General features: G+C 35.1%; 1 protein-coding gene and 1 long non-coding RNA gene across 2 annotated transcripts; both read left to right on the top strand.

Annotated features, from left to right (window-relative positions):
* Positions 1 to 5,527: 5,527 nt before the first annotated feature.
* On the top strand, positions 5,528 to 8,329 carry LOC139861175 (uncharacterized). Its single transcript, XR_011763667.1, has 3 exons — positions 5,528 to 6,083; positions 6,318 to 6,386; positions 7,516 to 8,329. It is a non-coding gene; the product is annotated as an uncharacterized lncRNA (long non-coding RNA).
* A 57-nt stretch (positions 8,330 to 8,386) lies between these two features.
* Positions 8,387 to 10,033, top strand: LOC139863833 (uncharacterized). Its single transcript, XM_071852433.1, has 4 exons — positions 8,387 to 8,402; positions 8,977 to 9,462; positions 9,550 to 9,648; positions 9,753 to 10,033. The coding sequence occupies exons 1-4, from the start codon at positions 8,387 to 8,389 to the stop codon at positions 10,031 to 10,033; spliced, it is 882 nt and encodes a 293-aa protein (XP_071708534.1).
* The last annotated feature ends 13,292 nt before the right edge of the window (positions 10,034 to 23,325 follow it).

The following is a 23,325-nucleotide window of genomic DNA, read 5'->3' as shown; positions in this document are numbered from 1 at the left end:
TGGAGATGTTTCACCTAGTGTAGGAATAATACTTCCGTAATCACTCAAATTTGTGATAATGGAAAACCACTTTCGGGTCCGGGCAATCTATCACTTAATGGGTGTACACTCCGTACCTCCTAACCCGTTTACAAGTGTAGATTAAATCCCTCAATTACACTAAATTTCCAACAATCCTCCCCAATTTAGTGCAATTCGTTTCATGAGAATTAAACAAATTAAAACAAAAACTTATGCATAAATGAAAATATCTTGAAGATTGAATTTTCACCTTAGTACATTACACATTCCAAATATTCGAGAATCGGGGTGTTCTAAGAATTGAACCCTTCAACCCATTTGAATAACTGAAAATAACATACACATAAGTTTTCAAATACTCTAAAGCTATCCTGACACTTTACAAGCCATGTGTCCATATCCATTCATGAATGTATCTAAAGCAAAAGTCCAAGCTTTGTTGAAGCGGCAAAACTTCACATTCACATAGGTAGTTCATTTCAGTCATGCACCTGCTATTGCACTTTTTCAAATAAACCATTAAGAAGCTAAACTTCATCCTCACCTTCAACAGGTCCGAGTACATACCTTACTTTGGGATGATACAAAATTTTGTACTCCAAATTTCTAAGTATAAGCCTTCCACATTGAATTCAACTTCTAATTTTCATCAGAAGGGAATTGGGTATCTTATAATTAGAAATTTATGTGGACTTTAAACCCATCCCCACAGCAGACTTGTTCACCAAGTCTCTTGCCAATCCCTTCGTCAAGTGATCAGCTAAATTCTGTTGTGACCTCACGAACACTATAGAAATCACCCCATTCATGATGAGTTCACGAATCATGCTATGTCTGACACCTAAGTGTCTAGACTTTCCATTGTACATCTGGCTATAAGCCTTTGCCAATGTCGCAGCACTATCACAATGGATAGACATGGGTGCTATAGGTTTAGGCCATAATGGTATCTCATGGATCAAGTTTCTAAGCCATTCTGCTTCTTTACCAGCAGCAGCTAAAGCAACAAACTCAGATTCCATCGTTGAGTTGGTAATACATGTCTGCTTCTTAGAAGCCCATGAAATAGCACCTCCCCCAAGCAAGAACACCCAACCACTCGTTGAAGAATGATCTTCAATATTGGTTATCCAACTCGCATCAGAATATCCTTCTATTACCGAAGGAAACCCATTATAAGATAAACTATAGTCCATAGTTTTCTTCAAGTACTTCAGTACCCGGCTAATTGCTTGCCAGTGATGAGTACTAGGATTACTAGTATATCTACTCAGTTTTCCCACAGCAAAAGCAATATCCGGCCTTGTACAAGTCATGGCGTACATCAAACAGCCAATAACCTGAGAATACTCAAGTTGTGATACAGCTTCACCTTGATTAGGCATAAGCTTCTCACTTGGATCAACAGGGGTACTCACAGGATTACATTCAAAGCAATTGAACTTTTTCAACACCTTCTCAATATAATGAGATTGACAAATCGAAATTCCTTTGCTTTCACGTTTGATCCTAATGCCAAGGATAACGTCAGCCTCCTCCATATCTTTCATGGAGAATTTTGATGACAAAAATTCTTTTGTTAAATCAACCTGACTTTGGTCAGTCCCAAAGATTAACATGTCATCAACATATAGACAAATTATAACTCCTTTACCAGAATCATCAAATTTACTATATACACATTTATCTGCTTGGTTTAATTTAAAACCACTAGATAAAATCACTTCATCAAACTTTTGATGCCATTGCTTAGGTGATTGTTTCAAACCATATAAGGATTTCACAAGTTTGCACACCTTGCCTTCATTTCCTGGCATGACAAAGCCCTGAGGTTGGTTCATATAAACCTCCTCATCCAATTCACCATTCAAGAATGATGTCTTCACATCCATCTGGTGAATAACTAGATTGTGAATCGTAGCCAAAGCAATCAGCAGTCTAATGGTAGTGATACGTGCCACGGGAGCATAAGTATCAAAATAGTCAATGCCAGACTTTTGTCTAAAGCCTTGAATGACTAACCTTGCCTTGAACTTTTCAATAGTTACATCCACCTTCATCTTCTTTTTGAAAATCTATTTGCAACCCAATGGTTTGCAACCAGGAGGTAGATCAGCTAACACCCAAGTGTTATTGCCCATGATAGAATCTATCTCATCATTAATTGCCTCTTTCCAGAATGCAACATCCTGAGACCTCATTGCTTCATCATATGTTTTAGGATCATCATCAACATTGAAACAATACGAATATTGGGTAGAAACATCATCCCTAGAACCTTCAACTAAGTATAGTTGAAAATCTGGTCCAAATGATTTAGGTTTTCTTTTTCTTTTGCTTTTTCGAAGCTCAAGTGACTGATCAACAGCCTTTTCAGAGACTTCATCATTACAATCCTTATTGATTCCATTGTTACTTGGAATCATATCCTTTGGTCTAGGTATAGATGAAAATCGATTTTCATCAAAGATTGCATCCCTTGAATCAATCACAGAATTGATTGAGACAAACTCATTAGGCTCTATTACATAGAACCTATATGCCTTGGAATGTTCAACATATCCAACAAATATGCAATCTATACCTCTTTCACCTAAACTTTTCTTCTTGGGATCAGGTAGTCTTACAACCGCCCTACAGCCCCATACCCGAAGATAATTCAAGTTAGGTTTCCTTTTATTCCAAAGTTCATAAGGTGTAATCTTGTTTCTTTTGTTAGGAACTCTATTAAGCAAATAACAAGCTGTTAACATAGCTTCCCCCCAAAATCCTTCACTTAAACCCGAATAGGATAACATGGAATTAACCATTTCCTTAAGGACCATATTCTTCCTTTCAGATATACCATTTTGTTGTGGAGTATAAGGTGCTGTGGTCTCATGGATAATACCAACGGATTGAAAATACGATTAGTCAATGTATTCACCTCCCCTATCTGTTCTAAGTCTTTTAATCAAAGCCTTTTGTTGTAATTCTACTTCAGTTTTAAATATTTTAAATTTATCTAATGCTTCATCCTTAGTATGTAACAAATAAACATAGCAAAATCTAGAAGCATCATCAATAAAAGTCACAAAATATTTCTTGTTCCCTAAAGTAGGAGTAGCATGCAAATCACATAAATCACTATGTATTAATTCCAAAATTTCAGTATCACGATGTACATTTTGAAATGGTTTCTTAGTGATCTTTGTTAACATACACGTTTTACACTTTTCATTGTTCATGTCAAAAACCGGTATTAATCCATCTTTAGACATATCTTGCATTCTTTTAAAGTGTATATGTCCTAGTCTAGCATGCCAAAGTGTAGAATTATTTATGCTAGAAGTAGATATAAAAGCAAAATTAACATTTAAGTGATTAATGTTAAGTCTAAACATTCTATTGCATAAATAACCAAAACCAACAAACATACCATGTTTTGACAAAACAAACTTATCAGATTCAATCACTTGTTTATAACCACAACAATTTAACACACTACTGGAAACCAAATTTTTTCTTATTTGTGGTACATGCAAAACATCAAACAAACAAATAGTTTTTCCAGAACTAAAACACAAATCCACACTTCCACGTCCATGAACAGAGGCTGTTGACTCATTTCCCATATGAAGAATTGATCCATCAGTCACGGACTCGTAAGTCTTGAACCAAAATCTATCCTTGCACACATGGGTGGTGGCTCCCGAGTCAACCCACCACGCGACATCATCATCCTGCACAAAATAAGCCTCAGATATATATGAAACATAATAATTCTCATTTGAATTATTAAATATATTCTGACCTTTCGAGTTGTGGTTGTTTAAACCATTTCCCGAACCGCTTGTGCTAGATCCTTTGGCATTATTATTACCAAAAATAACCTTGCAATCCTTTTTCATGTGTCCAGTTTTACCACACTTCCAACAAGTCAATTTAGACTTCTTGTTCGGATTAGCCTTGTTATAACCTTGATGTTTACGTTTGCCCTTTTTGTCATTATTACTAGTGAACTTTTTATGTTCCACCATATTGACAACAGACGTACCAGCAACTTCGTTGCTCTTTGGCTTGTCATTATCCTGCAACCTGAGGGATTCCTCAATACGCAGATGACTACCCAACTCAACAAGAGTTAACTCCTCCTTCTTATGTTTCAAAGAATGTTTAAATTTTTTCCAAGATGGAGGTAGTTTATCAATTATGCTTGAGACTTGAATAGACTCATCCATGTTCATCTTATGTTGTGTGAATTCACCAAGTATACGAATGAGCTCATTGTATTATTCCAAGACCGGTCTAGAATCGACCATCTTGTAATTATTAAAATTACTCACAAGGAACTTTTTACTAGAAGCATCCTCAGACATATACTTGGTTTCTAAACAGTCCCATAGTTCTTTAGAAGATTCAACATTTAGGTAAATATCAAAAAGGGAATCAGCCATACCATTGAGGATTAAACCTCTAGCGATGTAGTCATCGTTCTCCCACTTGCACCTTTTCCGAATTTGTTCAATAGTGGCATCATCACCATGATCTTCAGGAATTGGTGTGCTGAGTACGTACACCACACTCATGCTGCTCAGAAAGAAGTGCATCTTCTTTTGCCATATCCTAAAATCAATTCCCTCAAACTTATCAAGTTTGGAGAAATTCGCCGTCATGTGTTTCATCGTAGCCGCCATCGATTATAACGAATAATTACTTTCGATTGTTGGAGGTTTTATTGAAATTTCGTGTAGGGTAAAATAATCGATAGCCGGATAAATCACTGAATCGTGGTATCACTTTCCGAAAGTAATTATTCGACCCTTATTGTCTGGGTTACACGAATATCACTTTGGGATAAGACAGAGATTAGTTCTTGTTATTGGCAGTAAACAAGAACTCTTTTGCATAAGAGTATTAAGGTGTTTTTCGTATATCTTATTCTCATAAATGATAGTCCTTATTTATAGGCACCCAAAAATAAGTATTATTCCACGATGGAGATGTTTCACTAACTAATTTCGTTTTCAAATCTAAAACAAATCCTTTACATAAAGTTGTTTGTTTTATTTCCAACAACCAAATCAAGGAAATCATTTTCAAATCTAAACAAATCCTTTACATAAAGTTGTTTGTTTTATTTCCAACAACCAAATCTAGGAAATCGTTTTCAAATCTAAAACAAATCATTTACATAAAGTTGTTTGTTTTATTTCCACGATGGAGATGTTTCACCTAGTGTAGGAATAATACTTCCGTAATCACTCAAATTTGTGATAATGGAAAACCACTTTCGGGTCTGGGCAATCTATCACTTAATGGGTGTACACTCCGTACCTCCTAACCCGTTTACAAGTGTAGATTAAATCCCTCAATTACACTAAATTTCCAACACTTCATTGCTTATTTTCTTTTCTCCATAAGTGGTCATCAACGCAGAAATTCAAGAATCTTGGTTATAACTTATAAGCAAGTGGATTGACTTCGGCTACTTGTCTGTAAGTTTACCCCTACCTATGCGGTTGTTTCCAATTGTTGCTTTTTGGTTCAACGAACTTAATCTGCCTTTTTCGGTTAAATTGATATCCAGGCTAAATATCACATGTCATTGTAAGACTTTCTTTTATGTATTTGATAATCAATTAAATATGCCACATCTTTTCTTTGTTTCTATGCTTGACATCTTTTTTTATGTTATCTTTAAATTGTCTTGGTTTCTTTGTTTGTGGTTAGGTTTTGGGCATTATCTTGCCGTAAGACTCGGATATTTGTTTTAATTTATCAGGTTTTAATTATACCTTTTTACTTATGTTTCAGCAATGAAATAGTAGGATTAAAGGAACAATGAACTTATACATATAAGGAACAAATTTATTACAATGAACTTATCCTTATGCAAGGATCCATTGAAGGTAATTCATAGATGTTCAGCAAGCCTTCAGTAACACCTGTGGGAAAGATTGGTAATTCATAGATGTTCAATGGTGTACACCTTTTGATTTTGTTAATGACGTATATCGCGTAGTGAATTAGGCTGAAGTGCCACAGTGGAGACTTCCACCTACTGCAGTATTTACTTTTTGGTTAGTAACTAATATACGTGTACAAATTAAATTTGATTTATACGTACTACTTTATAATTGACTAATTTTACAATGTAATCATTTTATATAATGTACAAACTGTCTTACTAAATCCAATTCTTATTTCTTATGTCGTATATAAGTTAAATTATATGGCAATGAATATTCGATAAATATGCAGGAATATGATATTTGTTTACTAATGAAATGGTCCACTATATCTTCTGTTTGCAGTCTGATGATAGATTGATTTGCTCCAATGCAATGCAATATAATTCGCCTATTACCGTATTCTTCCGGCAGGTAGTTTTCACAACTTCACATTTTTATTTTACAGGCGATTAATGGATTATAATTTGCATGTATTTTTTACTTTTTAGTCATAACTAGCAAAAGCGTCTCGCGCGATGCCGCGGGGCCTTTGGGTTGTATATTCATAGTTGACAGAGCGTTATGTATTTACAGAAGTAAAAACGTTTTGCTACGGATGTTTTTATATGTATTGAATATACTCTGAGGTATATAGCGTTTTTTTTAGAAGTATCCGAACGAAGTTTGTTTCGTTTTGTTGATAAAATTATTTTGAGTCTAACGGTGCTGGCGATAAAATTTAACCCGCGGTGAGCAGGAAGATACGGGTTGTCGTTGTGTTTAGCGTTTTTTAAAAAGTGTCCATTTCGAATGTACTTTTTATCGTTTTGTTCATAAAATTATTTGGAGTAAGACGCTGCCATCGAAAAATTTTAACTCGCTGCGAGCGGGAAGATACGGGCTGTCATTGTGTTTAGCGTTTTTTAAAAAGTGTCCGTTTCCAAAGTAGTTAGTTTCGTTTTGTTTACAAAAATATTTCGAGTTTAACGGTGCTGGTGAAAAAATTTCACTCGCGGCGAGCAGGAAGATACGGGCTCTCGTTGTGTTTAGCATTTTTTAAAAAATGTCCGTTTCGAACGTACTTTTTATCGTTTCGTTCATAAAATTATTTCGAGTAAGACGCTGTCGTCGAAAAAATTTCACTCGCGGCAAGCGGGGAGATACGGGCTGTCGTTGTGTTTAGCGTTTTTTAAAAAGTGTCCGTTTTGAATGTAGTGAGTTTCGTTGTGTTCACAAAAATATTTCGAGCTTAACGGTATGGTCGGTGAAATTTAACTCGGAGCGAGGAGGAAGATACGGGCTGTCGAAGTGTTTGGGTGGAGTTTTTAATTTAATTTAAGAAATTCACGTTTTACCACAATTTGGGCGGTTTGCATTTTTTGTAAGTTGGGTATAGTTGTGTGGGGGTGGGGGGAGGTGTGTTTGCATTTTTTTGGGGAAAATTCGGGTCAATTTCGTTTTGACCACAATTTGGGCTGGGGAGGGTGCAAAACGACCAAAATTCGCGTGGCTAATAGTATGTAAAGATAATAATAATAATTCTTGTTGTTCATTCTCTCAGGCGAGGTCTATACATGAATTGGCAAAAAGGGATTTCGATACTCTGAGGCCAGAAGGTGATGTTGAATTACTGTCAAAGTGGTGAAAAGAGGCAGACCCACACTTGACACCTGGCAAACAACAAAAGAAGACACTTGGAAGACCCACACTTGACCATGTGGGTCCTAAGTCTAGCTCAGGGGCCACTCTTGCAACTCCTGAAGATAACACAATAGAATCCACCACTTACAATTTACGGAAAGCACCATCGGTGTTGTATAGATTTCAAGCTTATGGTTTATTCGGCACATAACTCACAGTTAATGACAGATTGGAAAGAAGAGTTTCCAGTTTTTTTCTGATAATTCTTAAGCACTAATAGTCTTTTTGTGTAATTAATTAAGTAAAAGATGATGTCAAATATTGCTAAAATTAGAGGTGGCAATGTGGACTCATATCATTACAGATATGATCGCTTACTTACTAATGAATGGGTCAATCCATTTACGTGTGAATGAATAATTCATAATAATAAACGGGTAAGTCAGATGGCTCAAATAAGAAAATGTAGCGAAAAATGGATTACTCTGAAAGTAGCAAGAGGGTATTATTTAGTTGTATACTTTCTCAGTTACTCTATGGGTACTAATTATTATACTTACATATAATGAGAAGTATTTTTGGGTCAACCTTCCTTGTGCCGTACAAAAAACTTTAGATTTTGCTTTGGACACGTTAGGGCTATATCACATATTACCTAAAGTATCATATATTATATCTGTCACTACTATCTAAAGTATCATATATTATCTGTCTCATATTTTGACCCTAAATTACAAGTTTCCTACTTATAGCCAAATCCTGAAAAAAAAAAATTTGTAAAAGTTGTTGGCATGAAAAGCATTGAAGGTTTTATTACATGTCTTGATTGTTTTCTTACATGTCTTGAGTGTTTTTTGTTGTTAGAATTCATTTGCTAACCACCAAGTAAGCCGATTTATTGCTCATGTTTTGGTCTTGCCTTCTGAATCTGAATCGGTCTTGCCTGCTGAATCGAATTTGGCCATAATCGAATTCATTCGCATAAGAAATTATCACCCTTTGCTTCACCGCAATACCTCTGCCGCCCAACGCAGCCGCCGACGCTTCCTGTTTACCGGAAATTAATCTTTCCGGCCTGTTAAAATTCTATCTCTCGTTTGTGTTAACTGATTTCTGATTCCTGTCTATATTTATATATATTTATTTATATATTTATTTATTAGGAGTAAACCATTATTTATACAACTGTTTTATATTCATATAATTATAACTATATTCATATCAGTGTTATATATTATAACTATATCCATATTATACTTGCTTGTCTGTTTGAAATCCATTGTATCTATAACATACATCTATTTTTATTTATTTCCTGTGTTTAATATTATAATTAACAATAAGTACTTATTTATCATAACCATATTTTTCTTATTTTTAGATTGTGCTTGGTCATCTTTTGGTGTATATGTTAATATAGATCTTACGCATACCTATAGACACTTGAGGTCATGTCCTCCTAGTTTAGGGGTGGGTAGGCCCAGACGGGTTAGAGGTGGTAGTGGGGTAGCCACCCTTGGTAGGATTAGAGTGGGTAGTTGGAATATAGGAACCTTGACGGGCAAGAGGATTGAGCTCGTGGATTCCTTCCTTAAGAGTAATGTGGACATAGGGTGTGTTCAAGAGACTAGATGGAAGGGTGAAGGGGTGGTAGATATTAAGGACTATAGGTTGTGGTACTCGAGTTCTAGGATAGCACGGAACGGGGTAGGTATCTTTTTGGGAAATCTACATAAGGATAACGTTGTTGACGTGGGTAGGTTTAGCGATAGGATTATGTCGGTTAGTCTAATTATTAAGGAGGAGATTTTCACGGTCATTAGCGCATACGCACCTCATGCGAGTTTAAGTGATGCGAAAAAGAAGAGTTTTTAGGAATTGTTAGATGAGGTAGTGAGGGGGTGCCCAGCGGATCATCGACTGATTATAGGGGGTGATCTGAATGGACACATAGGAGCGGAGGCAGAAGGTTACGAGGGAGCCCATGGGGCTTTGGGTTTGGTCCTAGAAACGAAGAAGGGCGCTCAATTCTTGAGTTTGCCATTGCCCACAAGTTGGTTGTGGCAAACTCTTTCTTCAGGAAGAGGGATGCTCAGTTAGCCACTTTTCATAGCGGGGGTCGTCGCACATAGATTGACTTTTTTCTCCTTCGTAAAGGGGAACTTAGGACATGTAGGGACTGTAAGGTCATTCCGGCCTTGATGTGCTCCTCCCAGCATAGATTGTTGGTCATGGACCTAGTCACCCGGGGAAGAGTTGGCAGAAGGGCCAGGGTTGTGCAACATAGAATCCTTTGGAAGAATCTACATGGAGCGAAGGCAGAGACTTTTAGAGCGACCGTGACTGATAGATTGAGTGTAGAAGGGGATAACGTAGCCCCTACTGACGTAGACCAGATATGGAACTGCATGGCGTTGAGGTGTCAAAACAAGCTTTAGGGGTGGCATTAGGGACGTCGAGAGCCCATAAGAGTAGTAGAGAGTCATGGTGGCTTAGTGATGATGTCCAAACGAAAGTCGCGTTAAAGCAGACGAGGTTTAGGGAGCTCATTACTTTTGGGGAAGGGACACCTGTAGAGAGAACTAGGGTAGAAGAAAGATATAAATAAGCTAAAAGAGAAGCAAAGAAGGCCGTAGCAATTGCAAAAGACAAAGCTTATGAAGATTTATATAGGAAACTAGACTCTAAAGAGGGAGCCAATAACATATATAGAATAGCTAAATCTAGGGAACGAAGAGGTAGGGACTTAGTTAACGTCAAATATATCAAGGATGAATCAGGTCAAAGTATAGTAAGAGAAGACCTTATTAGGAAAAGATGGGAAGAGTATTTTGCATCCCTCTTCGGTAGGAAAGAACGGAGCAGAACATGAAACTCCACGAGGTTCAGGAATATCAAAACAACTGTTTCTGCACGAGGATTAACCGGGAGGAAGTTAGATTGACCCTACGAAAGATGGGGAGAAACAAAGCAGTAGGACCAGATCAAATTCCGATTGAGGCTTGGAGGTGCCTAGGAGGAGATGGGGTTAGATGGTTGACAAACCTTTTTAACACGACGTTTAGAAGCGCAAAGATGCCTATGGAATGGAGACTCAGTGAGGTTATTCCCATTTACAAGAACAAGGAGATGCGCAAATATGTAGTAATTACAGAGGCATAAAGTTACTTAGTCATACTATGAAGCTTTGGGAGAGGGTGATTGAGACGAGGCTACGACGCGAGATAATGGTTTCAGAGAACCAATTCGGTTTCATGCCAGGACGCTCGTCGAGGGAGGCGATTCACATCGTTAGAAGCCTTATGGAGAAGTATAGGGAAAACAAAAGAACCTACACATGGCGTTCTTAGACTTGGAAAAGGCCTATGACTGTGTCCCGCGCGAGCTGATTTGGGAGACTCTTAATGTTAGGGGCGTCCCAAGTAGATATATAAGAACCATTAGAGATATGTATGAGGGGGCGAAGACTCGGGTATGTACGACGATAGGAAACATAGAGTTTTTCCCGGTAGAGGTAGGTTTACATCAAGGATCAGCCCTTAGCCCATATCTTTTCGCTTTGATCTTAGACGAACTAACTCACGGGATACAAGATAACATCACATAGTGCCTAATATTCGCCGACGATATTGTATTAGTTTCAGATTCCCAGGATGAGCTTAGCAGAAGACTAGAGCAATGGAGGATGGCCCTAGAATCAAAGGGCCTACGGATTAGCAGACTTAAATCGGAGTACCTTAGATGTGATTTTAAGACGAACGAAGAGGAACAAGAGGATATAGTGGATGTCCGAATTGGGGATTAGATTTTACATCCACAAGAGTCCTTTAGATATTTAGGCTCGATGCTTCACAAATCAGGAAGGATAGATGAGGATGTGACGCATCGTATACGAGTAGGATGGTTGAAGTGGTGGGCAGCGAAAGGGGTGTTGTGTGACAAGAAGCTACCCTTTAAATTGAAAGGGAAATTCTTCAAGGTGGCAATTAGACCAGCCATGTTGTACGGCTCAGAGTGCTGGCCAATGACGAAAGCCCAAGAGAGGAGGATGGAGGTGGCAGAAATGAGGATGCTTAGGTGGACGTGTGGTAAGACCATGCTAGATATGATACCAAATGGAGTTTTTAGGGAGAACTTGGAAGTTGGGAACATAACCAACAAGCTGAGGGAAGGTCGACTTAGATGGTTTGGGCATGTTATGAGGCGCCCACTTTTAGCCCCGGTTAGGAGAGTCGAGACTCTCGTTGTTGGGGGCGTAAGGAGAACGGGTAGACCCAAACGTAGATTGGAGGATAGATTGAAGCTATACATGAAAGAGCTTCTACTGACGGAGGACATGACTTCTGATAGGAGTTTGTGGAGGAGTAGAATTAGTATAATTGAGAATTTTTTTTTTTCAATGTGTAGTATATATTTTTTTTTACCACCACTTATATAATTATATCTATATATTATATAGCTTCAATATATATTATGTATAAGTGTATATGCCTCTGTATCTATATGTTTTTATTCAGGTTATATATAGGTTTTGTGTATATGTTTGTATTTGTATATGTATGAATGTATGTATCTAAGTGTATGTATCTAAGTTTATATATGTACGCTTATACCTGTACCTAGGTATATATACCTATGAATAGCTCTATATGTATACATGTTTAGGTATAGTTATTTATACATGCTTATGTGTGGGTAGGAATATGGGTTGGGTGGCTGTGTATTTTGATTGTTTGCATGTCTACTTGGATTTACATTTTTTTTTTTTTACGCATTATATTATCCATGCTTTTTGTCCTACTGTTGTGCATGACTGCTATATGTGTTTTCTTTTATGGATACTTTGTATGGTTGCTATTTCTGCACATAACTCTTACAGGTACGTATGCCCGCACTGTAACGACCCTGGAATTTCTAACGTTTATTTATTAATAATTATTATTATTAATACGTGTGATTAAACGAATGTATGTTATTACATTTACATGTTGCCATGATTGCCCGAACTTGACTTTAATTTTGTGACACACGAAACTTTCACGAATAATATTTTTAGATATTATTTGCATTCATGATTAAGTTTATTAATCATTTTAATTAACTAAGACTATTAGTTAGTTACTTGGGCTTTAATTGGATGAATTTGTTAATTTAGTGAACTTGGGCTTTAGTAGTGAAATGGACTTATGACTTTGGGCTTACAAGTCCACCCTACACTTTAAGTGGACTAACTAGCCACTCTTTCACTTGTAAGTATTAAATTGAACCTTAACTAGTTAGTTTGAAAGACTTGGAATATAGTTGGCACTTAATCCCCATGTACACCATTCTATTAACCAACTTTTGACATCTTTACATGCTTGTAACCATAAAACAACTCTTTCCCCCTCTTTTTTTCTGCTGAAGGCCGTAGGCCATATGGTTGGGTGGGGAGATCAAAACTTTTTTTTTTCTACTTGATACACTTGCATTCTCTCATTCACTACACACACTCTTTACTTCTCATTTTTCTCTCAAACATTCTCTCTTTTCTCTCTAGTTGTTGTAAGTAACTTGGACTCTTTTTCTCTTCCTCTTCTCTTTGTAAAACCGAACCTATACACCTTAATCATCATCATCATTTGTTGTTTGTTACTTGCTCTTGATTTTGTTTAACTACTTGTCTTGTTAATTGTTGTTACTTACTTTCATGTTACAAGAATAAACTTTCTAGTTTGATTCTTCATATTAATCTTGTATTTATCAAGAACACTCAAGAACATAACTTACTAGTTATGGTTCTACATATACTTTCTTAAAAGATTGCAAGTTCATGTGTTGATAAACTCATACTTGAAGTTCATGAAGTAAACTTTAAAGTTTACTTTCTAAAGATCAAACTTTGGTTTGAATCTTTAAAGTATGAACAACCATGAATAATTTACTTATTTATTTAGTTTTACTTGCACTTAAATTTTATGATCTTGGTTGTTGTTGGTCAAGTACTACAAGTTAGTCTTGATCTCATATCTCTTGGAACTTAAAGTTAACTTAAAAGTTCAAGAACATGTAAATAAGTTTTCTTTAAATATAACTTTGTATACTTATGCTTGATCTAGACTTTTGGGTCTTGGATCTTCAAGATCTAGCTAAGAACTATGTTCTACATCTTAAGATCTTGATTAGTTAGTTTACTTTCAAGTTTGTAACTTGTTATTAGCTTTAAAGTTCATGTATGTGTTAGATCTAAGACTTTGATGTAACTTTGGTTCATCAAAACACTTGCAACACTTAAGTGAGTTGTGCTTCATGTCTTAGACTTGCACTTGGGTTATGATGGTCAAGTCTTGGTCAATATGATGCAAACATATTGATAATGCTAAAAACGAACATATATTTCATAGCATTATTCCTCAAAAAAGATAAGCTTTTAGTTGTAATTGTTCTATTTACAAGTGATATTCGTTTAAATAATAAAAGGTGAAGACAAAGACAGATTCGACGAATTGAAGACGCAAACGACCAAAAAGCTCAAAAGTACAAAATACAATCAAAGAGGTTCCAATTATTGATAAGAAACGTCTCGAAATTACAAGAGTACAAGATTCAAAACGCAAAGTACAAGATATAAAATAGTACGCAAGGACGTTCGAAAATCCGGAACCGGGACATGAGTCAACTCTCAACGCTCGACGCAGCGGACTAAAAATTACAAGTCAACTATGCACATAAATATAATATAATATTTAAATAATTCTTATAATTATTTATATATTATATTTATATTTAAATCCGTCGGTAAGCTAGGAGCCAAGGCTTTGTGAGCTGGATTTGATATCTCCGCGACTCGCGGAGTTTGAGGAACGAGAGGGCCGCGACTCGCGGAGCCCCAAAAAAATGAAAATGCCTATAAAAGCAAACGCAGTTTGATCGTAAAAAGATCAATATATATCCATCCATCTATCTATACGTAATATTTATATTTATAATTTATATTTTAATTTTAATTTTAATTTTAATTCTAATAATAAGGGTATGTTAGCGAATGTTGTAAGGGTGTAAGTCGAAATTATGTCCGTGTAACGCTACGCTATTTTTAATCATTGTAAGTTATGTTCAACCTTTTTACATTAATGTCTCGTAGCTAAGTTATTATTATGCTTATTTAATCCGAAGTAATCATGATGTTGGGCTAATTACTAAAATTGAGTAATTGAGCTTTGTACCATAATTGGGGTTTGGACAAAAGAACGACACTTGTGGAAATTAGACTATGGGCTATTAATGAGCTTTATATTTGTTTAACTAAATGATAGTTTATTAATTTTAATATAAAGATTTACAATTGGACGTCCCTATAAATAACCATATACACTCGATCGGATACGATGGGCGGGATATTTATATGTACGAATAATCGTTCATTTAACCGGACACGGGAATGGATTAATAGTCACTAGAATTATTAAAACAGGGGTGAAATTATGTACAAGGACACTTGGCATAATTGTTAACAAAGTATTCAAACCTTGGGTTACACGCAGTCGATAATCTGGTGTAATTATTAAACAAAGTATTAAAATATTGTTACAGTTTAAGTCCCCAATTAGTTGGAATATTTAACTTCGGGTATAAGGATAATTTGATGAGGACACTCGCACTTTATATTTATGACTGATGGACTGTTATGGACAAAAACCAGACGGACATATTAAATAATCCAGGACAAAGGACAATTAACCTATGGGCATAAAATTAAAATCAACACGTCAAACATCATGATTACGGAAGTTTAAATAAGCATAATTCTTTTATTTCATATTTAATTTCCTTTATTTTATATTTAATTGCACTTCTAATTATCGCACTTTTATTTATTGTTATTGTATTTAATTGCACTTTTAATTATCGTACTTTTTAATTATCGCAATTTTATCGCACTTTTATTTATCGCAATTTCCTTATCGTTATTTACTTTACGCTTTAAATTAAGTCTTGTATTTATTTTTAATATTTTACATTAGGTTTTAACTGCGACTAAAGTTTTTAAAATCGACAAACCGGTCATTAAACGGTAAAAACCCCCCTTTATAATAATAATATTACTTATATATATATTTGTATTTTTATAAAATAAAACTAATATAGCGTTAAGCTTTGTTAAAAGATTCCCTGTGGAACGAACAGGACTTACTAAAAACTACACTACTGTACGATTAGGTACACTGCCTATAAGTGTTGTAGCAAGGTTTAAGTATATATCCATTCTATAAATAAATAAATATCTTATGTAAAATTGTATCGTATTTAATAGTATTTCCTTATAAAATATAAGCTATTTTATATACACCTCGCATAACATCAAGTATTTTTGGCGCCGCTGCCGGGGAACTCAATTTCTTGCTTAAACGCCGGAAGCGCAACGCTAAATATAAAAAAAAAGATTTTTTTTTATTTTTAGTTTACTTTTATAAAAATACGCTTTTGTAAAACTACGTTTTAAATATTCGAAAATATAAAAAGAAAATAAAAATATAAATATTTTTAAGAGTTTGTTAAATATTTAAGTTTTATAAAGTTTCTTTATTTTTATTTTATAAAAATATAAGTTTTATTTAAATATTTTATTTTTATTTAAAACATAAAATTAAAACCGAAAAAAAAACACATATATATAAATCTAGTTTTAAGATTTTTATTTATAAAATTATAAAGTATTTCTATTTTAGTTTTTAGATATAAGTTTTTATTATATAAATACTTTTATTAAAACAGAAAATATAAAACAATTAAATAAAAAAAACACAAAAACGCGTCGAATTTAAATCAGCCTGTCATCTGAAATTTTGAATCCCGCGACTCGCGGCGTTTATTACCACCTGGTACCGCGACTCGCGGAGTTGTCCCTGACGCGCCTGACAGAACCATAATCTGCATTTAATACGGGATAATTATTATTTTTATTAACTTTAAACCTAATTAGGTTATTTATATTATATTAATTAGTTTAGTTATTTTATTATTTGTATTATTTAGTTAAATTAGTTTAAATAAAATATAAAATTAATAGTTTTATAAAATAAATAATATAAAAATAATATTTTTATAAAAAATTGTACTTTTTACAACTTTTAGTATATTTTTATATTTTGTCCCTTTTTATTTGTTTTTAGCGTAACTTTTGTATTTTTCGTTCATATTTAGTTTTAAGACATAGTTTTTGCCATAGTTATTTTTACTTCAAGATTTTTAGGCTTTGCCGTAAAATTCCTTAAGTGCTTTTTCTTTAGACTAAGATTTAGGTGCTTTAGAATTTTGTGACATCTTTTTAAGTTTTAGTACCTTTTTAAGATTTTGTCATTTGGGATATAGTTTTACCTGTAAGCTTTAATATTTTTAGACGCCTTTTACCTATGTATCAATTATCATTCCAATTAGTAATCTCAATTTGCGATTATAATTTTAAGTTAGTGGTAGTAATAAGGCTGGGTTAGTCGAGTGTTTTTAAGTTTTATAGTCATTCTCTGTTTCTTTCATTTTTCGACGCCTTTTTCAATCTTTTTCTTTTTCGACCTTTTTCGACGCGCTCTTTTTCTTTCTTATTTATCGCTATTATAGTTTCTAGGACATAGATTTTTATTCTACTTCTTATCTAAATTTCTTAAAATTACGAAAATTTATTTTAAGTGGTTAAATTGATAGACATCAAAATTTTCTGGTTCGTAGTAATAGTTGGATTTGTACGTGGACCAGGTTATTGGAGCCAAACAGTCCTCAATTATATTGAGACCAAACGAATCCTGCCCCTCTGCTGCATCTTTTGGCTATTCGAAACGTGGGCAAAATCAGAAAAGTCTATTAATTGGATAACTTATATAATTTTTCTTTCCTTTTAAAAACTAATAGGATATTCAGTGAATGCACCGAGCAAGACGTTCACCACCTTTTGTACGTTCACCACCTGTAACTAGATCAAGACATTTAGCAAATATTACCGCCGTTAATTTTTCTTTAGAATCGTCATCCAGTCGACCAAGTACTCCAGTTCAAATTTCCGATAATCCATTTTTTGAACCCGACCTCACAATTGAGAATGCGGAGAATATTCAGGGACAATTCATAGATCCTGAACCATTAATTTTTCCTCTGGAACCACCAATCATTCAAACAGAGATTGTTGAGGAACGAACCATTAAATCAGAATCCTCTAGTGATTCCGATTCAACAAATTCAATTATGGAGAATCTGGAACCTTTAAGTATGGAAGACCGAATGAGAGCTAAACGCACTGGCCAAGGTCACGCAATTACTCATCCAGACATTAATGCGCCGGATTATGAAATCAAAGGACAAATTCTACATATGGTGACTAATCAATGCCAATTTAGTGGTGCGCCGAAGGAAGATTCAAATGAACATCTTCGTACCTTTAATAGGATCTGCACTCTATTTAAAATCCGAGAAGTGGAGGATGAACAGATATATCTCATGTTATTTCCCTAGACTTTAAAGGGAGAAGCCAAAGATTCGTTGGAATCATTACCTGAAGGGGCAATTGATACATGGGATGTTTTAGTTGAAAAATTTCTTAAACAATTCTTTCCGGCATCTAAAGCCGTAAGACTTCAAGGAGAAATTGTTACGTTCACACCGAAGCCAAATGAAACTCTATATGAGGCGTGGACAAGATTTGGAAAATTATTAAGAGGATGTCCGCAACATGGTTTAGACACCTGTCAAATAGTACAAATATTCTACCAAGGATGCGACATCACTATAAGGAAAGACATCGATATAGCAGCTGGTGGTTCTATTATGAAGAAAACCGAAACTGATGCTTACAAAATTATTGATAACACTGCTTCCCACTCACATGAGTTGCACCAAGAAAAAGATATCGTTAGATCATCTAAAGCAGCTAGAGCCGATTCTAGCCATGACTTAGATTCCATTTCTGCGAAGATAGATGCTGTCGAGAGATGAATGGAAAAGATGACTAAGGATATACACTCAATACGAATTAGTTGTGAGCAGTGTGGAGGACCACATTTGACAAAAGATTGTCTCAGTATTGAATTAACAATGGAACAAAGAGAGAATGTTTCATATCTAAACCAAAGGCCTGGAAATAATTATCAGAATAATTATCAACCGCCAAGACTGATTTACAATCAAAACCAGAATTATAACCGAAATATTCCATACAACAACCAACAAGGTCCTAGCAATCAACAAGTATCCAATAATACTTACAATCAGCAAAGACCTAATTTTCAAAACAAACCACCACAACCCGATGATAAAAAGCCGAATTTAGAAGATATGATGACAAAGCTAGTTGAAACTCAAACGCAGTTTTTCACATCTCAAAAACAAACCAATGAACAAAATGCTCAAGCATTTAGAAATCAACAAGCTTCTATTCAAAATTTGGAACAAGAAGTAAGTAACCTAGCAAGGTTAATAGGTGAAAGAAAACCGGGAAGTTTACCTAGTGATACAAATGCTAACCCCCGGAATGAAACAGCTAAAGCCATTACCACAAGAAGTGGTACAACACTTAAACCACCTGAAATACCTGTAACTTCTGATGAAGCTATTCCTACTCCACAAGAACCACAACCTAATCAAGATAAGGAAAAAGAACCGGTAGTTGGAAAGGTTAATGAAGATAACACAGTTAAGGCTAAACCTTATGTTAAACCATACCAACCACCACTTCCTTACCCGAGTAAAATGAAAAAAGAGAAACTTGAAGCTGAGCAATCCAAATTCTTGGATATGTTTAAACAAATAAATGTAAATCTTCCTTTCATTGATGTAATTTCAGGAATGCCTAGATATGCTAAATTTCTGAAAGATCTAATCACGAATAGAAAGAAAATGGAAGAACTCTCGGCTGTTACTATGAATGCTAATTGTTCAGCAGTGCTGTTGAATAAGATACCAGAAAAATTATCTGATCCAGGAAGTTTCACAATTCCATGTTTTCTGGGTAGTCTTAGTTCAATAGAAGCATTGGCAGACTTAGGTGCTAGTATAAATTTAATGCCTTATTCACTATACGCTAAACTAGACCTTGGAGAATTGAAACCAACAAGAATAAGCATACAGCTAGCCGATAGATCAATAAAATATCCTAGAGGGATAATGGAGAACATGCTAGTTAAAGTTGGTACTTTAGTATTTCCAGTAGATTTTGTTGTTCTGGACATGGAAGAAGATTCTCAAGTTCCTCTCATATTAGGAAGACCATTCTTAAACACGGCTAAAGCAATGATAGACGTGTTTGGTAAGAAATTGACCCTAAGTATAGAGGACGAGAGTGTTACCTTTTCAGTTGATAGAGCAATGCAACAACCGCAATCTGCAGATGATACATGTTATTATATTCAAACTATAGATTCACATACAGAATTGTTGGAAGAATTTACAGAATTACAAGGAACAGGAGAATGTTCTTTAGGAGAAGGTAATGAACCAATTGATGAAGCTGAAATGTTAGCTACACTTATAGCTAATGGATATGAACCAACAACAGAAGAAATTCAAATGCTAAAAGAAGAAGACAGATATCGATACAAATCATCAATAGAAGAACCTCCAACATTAGAGTTAAAGCCACTTCCAAACCATTTGGAATACGCTTATTTACATGGTGAATCTGAATTACCTGTAATAATATCGTCTTCTCTTACTGAAAATGAGAAATCACAACTCATTTCTGTGTTGAAAGCTCATAAACCAGCCATTGCATTGAAGATTCATGATATTAAAGGAATAAGTCCTTCGTATTGCACATATAAAATCCTTATGGAAGAAGGTCATAAAACGTATGTGCAACGCCAACAAAGACTAAATCCGAATATGCAAGATGTAGTTAAAAAAGAAATTATTAAACTGCTAGATGCAGGTTTAATTTATCCAATTTCTGATAGTCCATGGGTAAGCCCAGTTCAATGCGTGCCTAAGAAGGGTGGCATGACTGTCATTACAAATGAGAAAAATGAGCTTATTCCTACTAGGACTGTAACAGGATGGCGTGTGTGTATTGATTATAGAAAATTAAATGACGCCACCAGAAAAGATCACTTTCCCTTACCTTTCATTGATCAAATGTTGGAAAGGCTAGCCGGAAACAGTTACTATTATTTTCTAGATGGTTTTTCCGGATATTTTCAAATTCTAATAGCACCCGAGGACCAAGAGAAAACCACGTTCACGTGCCCTTATGGTACTTTTGCTTACAAACGCATGCCATTTGGACTTTGCAACGCCCCTGCAACCGTTCAAAGGTGCATGATGGCGATTTTTCACGACATGATAGAAGAATGCATGGAAGTTTTCATGGATGACTTTTTAGTCTTCGGTGATACATTTGAATCATGTCTAGCTAATCTTGAACGAATGCTGATTAGATGCGAACAATCAAATCTAGTACTTAATTGGGAGAAATGCCATTTCATGGTTAAAGAAGGCATCGTTCTTGGTCATAAAATTTCAAAGGAAGGAATTGAAGTGGATAGAGCTAAAGTAGATGTAATTGCTAAACTTCCACATCCCACCAATGTTAGAGGAGTTAGGAGTTTTCTAGGGCATGCCGGTTTTTACCGACGTTTCATAAAAGATTTTTCTAAAATTGCCACTCCTATGAATAAACTCCTAGAAAAGGATGCTCCATTCATCTTTTCAGATGAATGTATCAAATCTTTTAATATTCTTAAAGAGAAACTCACTAATGCGCCGATCATGATAACACCAAATTGGAATCTACCGTTTGAATTAATGTGCGATGCAAGTGATTTTGCAATGGGAGCCGTTTTAGGACAAAGGATTGAAAAATGATTTCAACCTATATATTATGCTAGTAAGACGTTACAAGGAGCACAAACGAATTACACAACTACTGAAAAAGAACTCCTTGCTATTGTCTTTGCTTTTGACAAATTTCGATCATATCTCGTTCTAGCAAAAACGGTGGTCTATACCGGCCATTCTGCTCTCAGATACTTATTTTCGAAACAAGATGCCAAACCAAGATTAATCCGTTGGATCTTACTCTTACAAGAGTTCGATATTGAAATCCGAGATAAAAGAGGAGCAGAAAATCTCGTCGCTGATCATCTTTCTCGCCTTGAAAATCCCGAATTAGAAGTTCTAAATGAATCGGCCATACAAGACAACTTTCCTGATGAATATCTATTGAAGATAGATTATAATGAAATACCATGGTTTGCAGACTATGCAAACTACTTAGTATGTGGATTCCTTGAAAAAGGATTATCGTACCAAAAATGAAAGAAATTCTTCAGTGATATAAAACACTATTTTTGGGAAGATCCACATCTGTTTAAAAGTTGTCCCGATGGAATAATACGCCGATGTGTATTCGGAGATGAAGCTAGTAAAATTTTAAAGCATTGTCACACAGGACCAACAGGAGGGCATTATGGGCCTCAACTAACAGCAAGAAAAGTTTATGATGCTAGATTCTATTGGCCTACAATTTACAAAGACGCACACCTTCTTTGCAAATCCTATGATGCTTGTCAAAGGGCCGAAAAAATAAGTTAACGTGATGAAATGCCACAAAATATCATTCAAGTATGTGAAGTATTTGACATTTGGGGTATTGACTTTATGGGGCCATTTTCGAAATCTCATAATAATCTCTACATTCTCGTAGCCATTGATTATGTATCTAAATGGGCGGAAGCACAAGCTCTCCCAACTAACGATGCGCGAGTTGTAATCAACTTTTTAAAACGTCTTTTTGCAAGGTTTGGAACACCGAAAGCTTTAATAAGTGATCGGGGAACTCATTTCTGTAATAATCAACTTGAGAAAGTTCTTAAAAGATATGGAGTAACTCATAAAATCTCCACTGCATATCATCCACAAACAAGTGGACAAGTTGAAAATACCAACCGAGCTTTAAAACGTATTCTAGAAAAAACCGTAGGATCAAATCTGAAGGAATGGTCCATTAAGTTGGAGGATGCACTCTGGGCTTTTAGAACAGCCTACAAAACTCCAATTGGAACCACACCTTTTAGACTCGTTTATGAAAAAGCATGTCATCTTCCAGTAGAAATTGAACACAAAACATTTTGGGCTTTGAAGACATGTAATCTTGATTTACATGAAGCTAGACGTCTACGGTTAAGTCAACTAAACGAATTAGAAGAATTAAGACATGAAGCAAACGAAAATTCATTAATCTATAAAGAAAGAACGAAGAAATGGTATGATAAAAGAATCAGAAGTTTAAAAGAATTTAAAGAAGGAGACAGAGTTCTTCTTTTCAATTCACGATTCAAGCTATTTCCTTGAAAATTGAAATCAAGATGGTCTGGACCATTCATAGTCAAAAGAGTTTTTCCATACGGAACGATAGAATTAATAAATTCAAATGGAATTGAATTTAAAGTTAATGGTCACAGAGTTAAACATTACATAGATAGTCCAATGGAAGTTGACAACGAAGTTAATCACAATTTCGATACCACAGCTAACTAAGTGTGGGGAGAATCAAGTCTTTAAAGGATAATATGTATTTCTGTTAGAGTTAGATTTTCTGTTTTCATGTAGTTCTCGAAAATGGAACCCGAATGGTCTTTCCCTAGCAGACCCTGAAGAACTAGTCTTCTCCCCCCATTCTGAATTTTTATTTTTTTTAGGTTTTTACGAAATGAAGACTTCCTGTGAACTAAACCATGGTCTAATGCTACACGCTTTGATCACTAAACGT

Source organism: Rutidosis leptorrhynchoides, chromosome 8 (assembly GCF_046630445.1).
Source record: "Rutidosis leptorrhynchoides isolate AG116_Rl617_1_P2 chromosome 8, CSIRO_AGI_Rlap_v1, whole genome shotgun sequence".
Lineage (NCBI taxonomy): Eukaryota > Viridiplantae > Streptophyta > Magnoliopsida > Asterales > Asteraceae > Rutidosis > Rutidosis leptorrhynchoides.
This window is presented reverse-complemented; position numbering and strand designations above follow the sequence as displayed.